Below are 5,887 nucleotides of genomic sequence, written 5' to 3' on the forward strand. Positions count from 1 at the left end.
ATACTTACCTGTGGTCACTTTCCCTTTGTTTTCGCTGTATTTTTTGCTTCAAAGCTTCTTGTAATGTACAACAATTCCGCTACTAGGATGCAAGCGCGAGCTCTTCATTGAAGAATGCATCTTGGCTGCGCGAACTCTCGATCAGCAGGACATCTGTCAAAAATAAAGCTAGATGCTCGGGATCCTCGCATCGAAAAAAAATTATCAGAATAGCAAGGAATGTCAGATCTATTTCTCTTTTATTTCAGAGAAACGTTGAGCTTGGTTAATTCCTGATTGAATTGAGTAACTGGAATGACACTGTAGTTGCTCTCTTACTCTATTAAAAATACAAACAGGTTGACGGGTGGTGTCATTTTAATACATATCATCACATCAGGTCGGGGTCCAATGTAGACACATAAACAAATCAGATCTAGAAATATCACTGGAAAAACTGTGAGTTTATAAAATGCATGGAGCACGAAGTCTATTCTCTTTAAAACGTTAGACCGCCCCCCCGCCCCCCCCCCCCCCCCGGCCTCTCCCCCGCTCGACCTTACCCGTGTGGAACCCACACTCAAATGAGTTTGGTACCACTGGTATCGTGCCTCAATAAAAATTGCTTTCTTTAAAGTTGTGTTTAACTTCCTCTCTTTCTTGAGGCTTTCCTTCTGTTATCCTTCAAAATCTTTTGCCAATGTTCAGAAAAGACAATAAAAAAGAGTAATGGCCTCCCGGCAGGCGGGAAAAAATTTCCGCAGCTTGTGACGCAAATATTTTGTCAATATCTCTCATGCAGTGCGAAATTCAATTGTTGTGATTAGCTCGCTGTCACGGACTTTGAGAACAATGCGTGTGACAGGCCGTGCCTCTTTTCACGAAAAAAATATCGTTAAAAATAATGCTTTTTTTACACCGGCGAAGCACTATATAAACTCACTCCGAAATCCATGACTGCATCGTCGACATCTAACGTCTAAGATGAAGGCAACCTTTGCAGCCGTTTGCTTCCTAGCTACAGTGGTGTGCACTATTGCGGTGCTGCCTGGTAAGTCTCTTACCGAAGTTGTTGCATTTTTATGACTCTCCAGCTCTAAGATATTTTGCTTAGGCTCACAATCTGCATCACAGTTGTCGAGATCTTACATCGAGTTCTATTGCTTTGTACCGAATCAACGTAAACCAACGATAAAATTTCGTATACCTCAGCCGCCGGATTTAGTTGCTTGGTCTTTCAGCGAGAACCGGATTTTTACATGCAAAGGGGCCTGTCGGAAACAAACTAAATTTTCAAGTTTATTAGTATATAATGCATACTCAAGGATACTAAATTCCATCCGTCCTAGTAACTGCTTCGATAGTTTGAAACAGATTAAACACTGTTTATTTTATTAAGAGGAAGGGGGGAAACAAATGGGCAGAAAAAAGTTTTTATGCAGACTGACAAGAGCATTGGTACCTCTACAAGGCAAAAACTAACATGGGACCAAAAAAGAATGACAAAAAGTTGATAATTTTATTATCAACATTTTATGATTCTTTTGGGAGAAGGGGGGTTGGAGGGGGAGTAGGGGGCGTTTTATTTTTTGTTTTTTCCGATGCCACCTCATTTTCTGACTGGCGTTCTCCGTGAACGCATTTAATGAAGAGATTTTACAGAATGTAAAACTTTCAGTATTTAAAAAAAATGGTTCTATTAAAGGAAATTCAATCAGCGCTTGTGGTAACACGGTAAAACAATCGTAAATGGTATTAGAATTTACTTAAAGGCCACGATCTGAAAACAACAGAAACTGTTTGCCGGACGAAATTAGAGTGTTTTTTTCCCTATTCGAAGACAAATTCATTTCCCCGTGCCTTATAACACCAATACTATGAAATAGTTTGAATACTACATGGGTGGTGCTCGACATAACATATCAGGGGAGAGTTGATCTCAGGACGAAACCGTTTTTTGTTTGTGCGTCTTTCTTAAATTGTTATCTATAATAATTTCATTCATATTCAATATATCGCCGAATTTCTCTTCAGAGAATATCTGCAGAGCACCACATGCTGAGCCATCCTGCGCCCCTGGTGAACCGATTAAATTGATATTCTACTTTAACCACCGCACCGACCAATGCGAGAAATACACTGGATGTGGAGCGGGTCGCAATGACTTTGGGTCCAGACGTTCCTGCATGGAGGCCTGTCCTTACGGTAAGTTTTGCGCATTTTCTTTTCGTTTCTTCCATTCAACCCGGGCCAGAGTCTATGCTGTTGTTTTACTGCGGAGCTTTGCGACGTGTCACGTATTAAACAAGAACCACGTTTAAGTGGATTTTACAACTGCATTTACGCAGTCTGTTTACAGAAGCACTATTGTATCAGATAACTAAGCGCAGTCTTGAAAATTAAAATTGCTGCATTAGGTTGTGCATTTCTTGCTATATCAAGCTATAGGAAGGGTCTAATGACTAGCAACTCCTACTGGCACCTTATAAAAATAGATGGTGAGATTATTTCAGGGGTTGCACTCATCGGCAACCAAACAATTATGTTTAATTTATGTTTCTCTAGTAAAAATCAAGAAATAAAAACAAAAAGAAAAACAGACGCGGTTTGACGCTGAGTAACACTTGTATTCTCGCGCAGGTAAACACAAGCCAAACTCCCCCAAGCCCTGAAAGTCTACTCGCCAATGATTCGGTAACTCTCACCAACCAATGTCGCGAGCTAAACAAAACCATATCCGTCATACGAGCAGCTGTTATTCGTTTATTGTGCATTGCATCATGCAATCTAAAGGTCTTGTAGTGAATGTGTGCGGCTTGATTTTCACCAGCATTTGCTCTTATGTAAGAAGCCTTTTTTATCATAAAAAGTACTTGTGTGGTGAATTTCTCTACCAAATTATTTTCTTTTCAATTAAATAAATGTTCCTAGTTGTATTAAACCAATTGGCTGTAAAATATATATATATATATATATATATATAGATATAAACACATGTATACGTGTGTGTGTTTTATTGTGTTCCATACAGCTGCTAAGGCCTTAGGAGAGTTACTCTTGCACGAAGTGGAAGACTATCGGATCAGAAATATTTTTGACTCTGCGATTTGCGACTCAGTATTACACTTATTGTTTTAAACATGTAAGGTTAGTGAAAAACTCCAGGTCAGGGTTAAAACACTTTTCATACCTGGTCTACATCCCAGTCGACGGTTTAATAGATTTTACTTTTAAAGGGTAAACAGAAACCGTAGACCGATTTCGTCGCTGGGAACATGAGGTGAGATTCTACTCATTAACACGGGAGAATTATAGCAGCGTTGAGCAGTTTATATTTCAAAAATAACATGTCGCGAATTTGTCGTCTATTCGAAAGAGACAATTAATGAGTGTCTCCAATTGACGTACGTATTCATAAAAAAACTCTATGTCCAATCTTGCGATCATAGATAATTCTTACAATTCATCGCTGTGCGCACCGCAGCCTTACCACTTGACTGAGTCCGAAGGTATTCCACACAGTACAGGAGAACTGCAACCTTGATAAAACTTACGACCAAAGTATGTGCAGTATGCAGGTAAAACTGCGGAAACTACAAGTAATGCGTGCAATTACGCCTAGAATGTGTAATGAATAATTGATAATTTTTGAAACATGGCAATTAAAAATAGGCTGTGAGTCAATCAAAACACAAAGGTCGCGTACCACAGACCATCTTCAGTATTTGAGCCTTTTTATTTTAAGGAATGAACAATCACATATTCCTTAAGGGAGAAAGATACAGCCTTAGTTTTGAAAGGGGTTTAAAAAGAGCAAGTTTGTACAACACCACAGCCGAATCGCATCGACATCGTTGTGAAACTGTTCACAGTCAGCAGTCTTGTGGATACTACGATAAAGTTTCACGTCATCAGCGAACTGTAGCTTTTCTGAATTACTGACACAAGCTGCAAGACTGTTTATAAAACTATTAAAAAGCAAATGTCCAAGGATCGATCCGTGTGATACTCCGGAATATATCACATAAGGATATGATTTGCATCCTAAGTTCAAAACGTCTAAACCGCAGTGCTTTTATATAAGATTTCTAAACACCCCGAACCCCTACGTTATATTTAACATGAAGCAAAATGTTCCCTAGGCGCTTCAAACTTTTATGCTCGTAAAGCTTGTATATTTAATTCTTCACCCGTGAAGCACGACGAAATTTGGCTGCAGAAACCACTTTTGTTGGTTGTCCATGAACTGCGATAGCTGTCGTCATGAGACTCGAGACGCAGCTCGCTGTGAATACGACGGCGCGAATATTGAGTAAACACTTTAATATATTAATGGGCCAAGGCGCAATCATTAACGTCAGTACGACTACACCGTGCCACTTTGAAATTCAGTGATTGTTTCGTATCTGTGTAATCGATTATTTTTCTGTGTCTGTGTAATCGTTTAATGTTCATGTTGTTTCCCTTCCAATATTGCAGTTTCGTGTTTTCTTCTTATACTGTTTCTGCGTAATTGTTTAAAGTTCAAGCTGCTCGACCATTATCATTGTTCATATACCAACTAGATCAACTGAAACCGATAATTACTTCGTTGCTTGGGCATTGAAGTCCACGGGCTTATGTTATACGAATTTAAATAACGCTAATTGCTTCAGCAAAGTAATTTTACCAAAATATGTTATACTTTGTATTAGTGCACCTTATACTTTTATACTTGTCACTGCAAAACCGGACGCCTGCATTATTTCTCGTTTGAAGGTGTAATGTATTGTATCTAAAAAACATGCCCTATAACAAGCACGTTCGTTATAGCTGCACCTCTAGAATAGGTGTACTCTCTGATTGCTCACGTTGTGCGCAGTCTGTTTTGGCAAATATTGCAACATAATTAATGTTAAAGTCGGCGCTCTTATACATTGCACATGCACTCAAGTGAAACCAACGGGCTTAAACCCCTTTCTAATTTCAGGGAATCCGAAACTGCGCCATCGCTGACTCAGGAGAACATCTTTGATATAGCGGCTGGAACACCCGACAAGGCGTTAAAACCTAATAAAATAGAGCATTAAACAAACACCGTTTTAGTCTCTGTTCTTCGCTTTCAGTTTTTATTGAAGGGAGTCTCGTGATTAGGGTCATTGAATCTATACCTAGGTCTTTCTGTTGTGTTTTCGAAGCGCTCAATAAAATTTGTTGATTTATCCCAAAATATTAGCGCCTGTCAGATTCAAAATTCTTTTCTTTGAAAAAAAAAAAAGCTTCGAGCAAGATAGATCAAATATATTTCTCCTGGAAACGTTGTGAGATGTTGGGGACATTTTCGAAACATCGCTTTAATTCTCGCGAGGGATGCCTTTTTTGAAGAGGTGATACACTGGCTATGTCATTCTGAAAGAATGTGAGGATATACACGGCACCGAGCACATTTTTATTCCTCGCTTTACTGATATGTGCAGGGTCGAACCGGAAGCAAATCGAAAACCGGAACCGAACCGTTATTTTTATATAACCGGAATCGCGAAACGAAATCGTCGCCACATTCTTGGAACAGAACCAGAACTCAACCGGAAAAAAAAAAAAATGATATCGGAAATCGGTTCAAAGCGGTTCCCGGTAATTTTTTTTTTATTACAGTTTGAGAGTTTTAGAAATATAAATTGGCAGCTAAAATTCTGTGTCATATATTTATCTACCGAATAGATCGTTTTAAGCGTTCGGCGCATGCGTGACGCCGTCATAACTTTAGTTCACGAGAGGCAACGGCCCCGCATGCCAGGGCTCGTGCCGTCTCGTGATCCACAAGCCCAGAGCTCCTGAAAGGTTATATTTGCACGTGCGTTTGTTCTGCCAGTCTTTCGTTGTGCCTCTGTAAAAGACCCACAAAAGGAAGACAATCAACGCCTACCCC

The 5,887-nt window shown here is 39.5% G+C and overlaps 1 protein-coding gene across 1 annotated transcript; it reads left to right on the forward strand.

Annotated features, from left to right (window-relative positions):
- Positions 1-963: 963 nt before the first annotated feature.
- On the forward strand, positions 964-5,011 carry LOC120845200 (tissue factor pathway inhibitor 2-like). Its single transcript, XM_040217008.3, has 4 exons — positions 964-1,030; positions 2,014-2,184; positions 2,620-2,673; positions 4,949-5,011. Exons 1-3 carry the CDS (start codon positions 964-966, stop codon positions 2,649-2,651), a joined length of 270 nt encoding a protein of 89 aa, XP_040072942.1. The 3' UTR covers positions 2,652-2,673; positions 4,949-5,011.
- Positions 5,012-5,887: the final 876 nt, after the last annotated feature.

This window comes from Ixodes scapularis, unplaced genomic scaffold, assembly GCF_016920785.2.
Source record: "Ixodes scapularis isolate PalLabHiFi unplaced genomic scaffold, ASM1692078v2 PGA_scaffold10__122_contigs__length_95168666, whole genome shotgun sequence".
In the NCBI taxonomy this organism is placed as follows: domain Eukaryota; kingdom Metazoa; phylum Arthropoda; class Arachnida; order Ixodida; family Ixodidae; genus Ixodes; species Ixodes scapularis.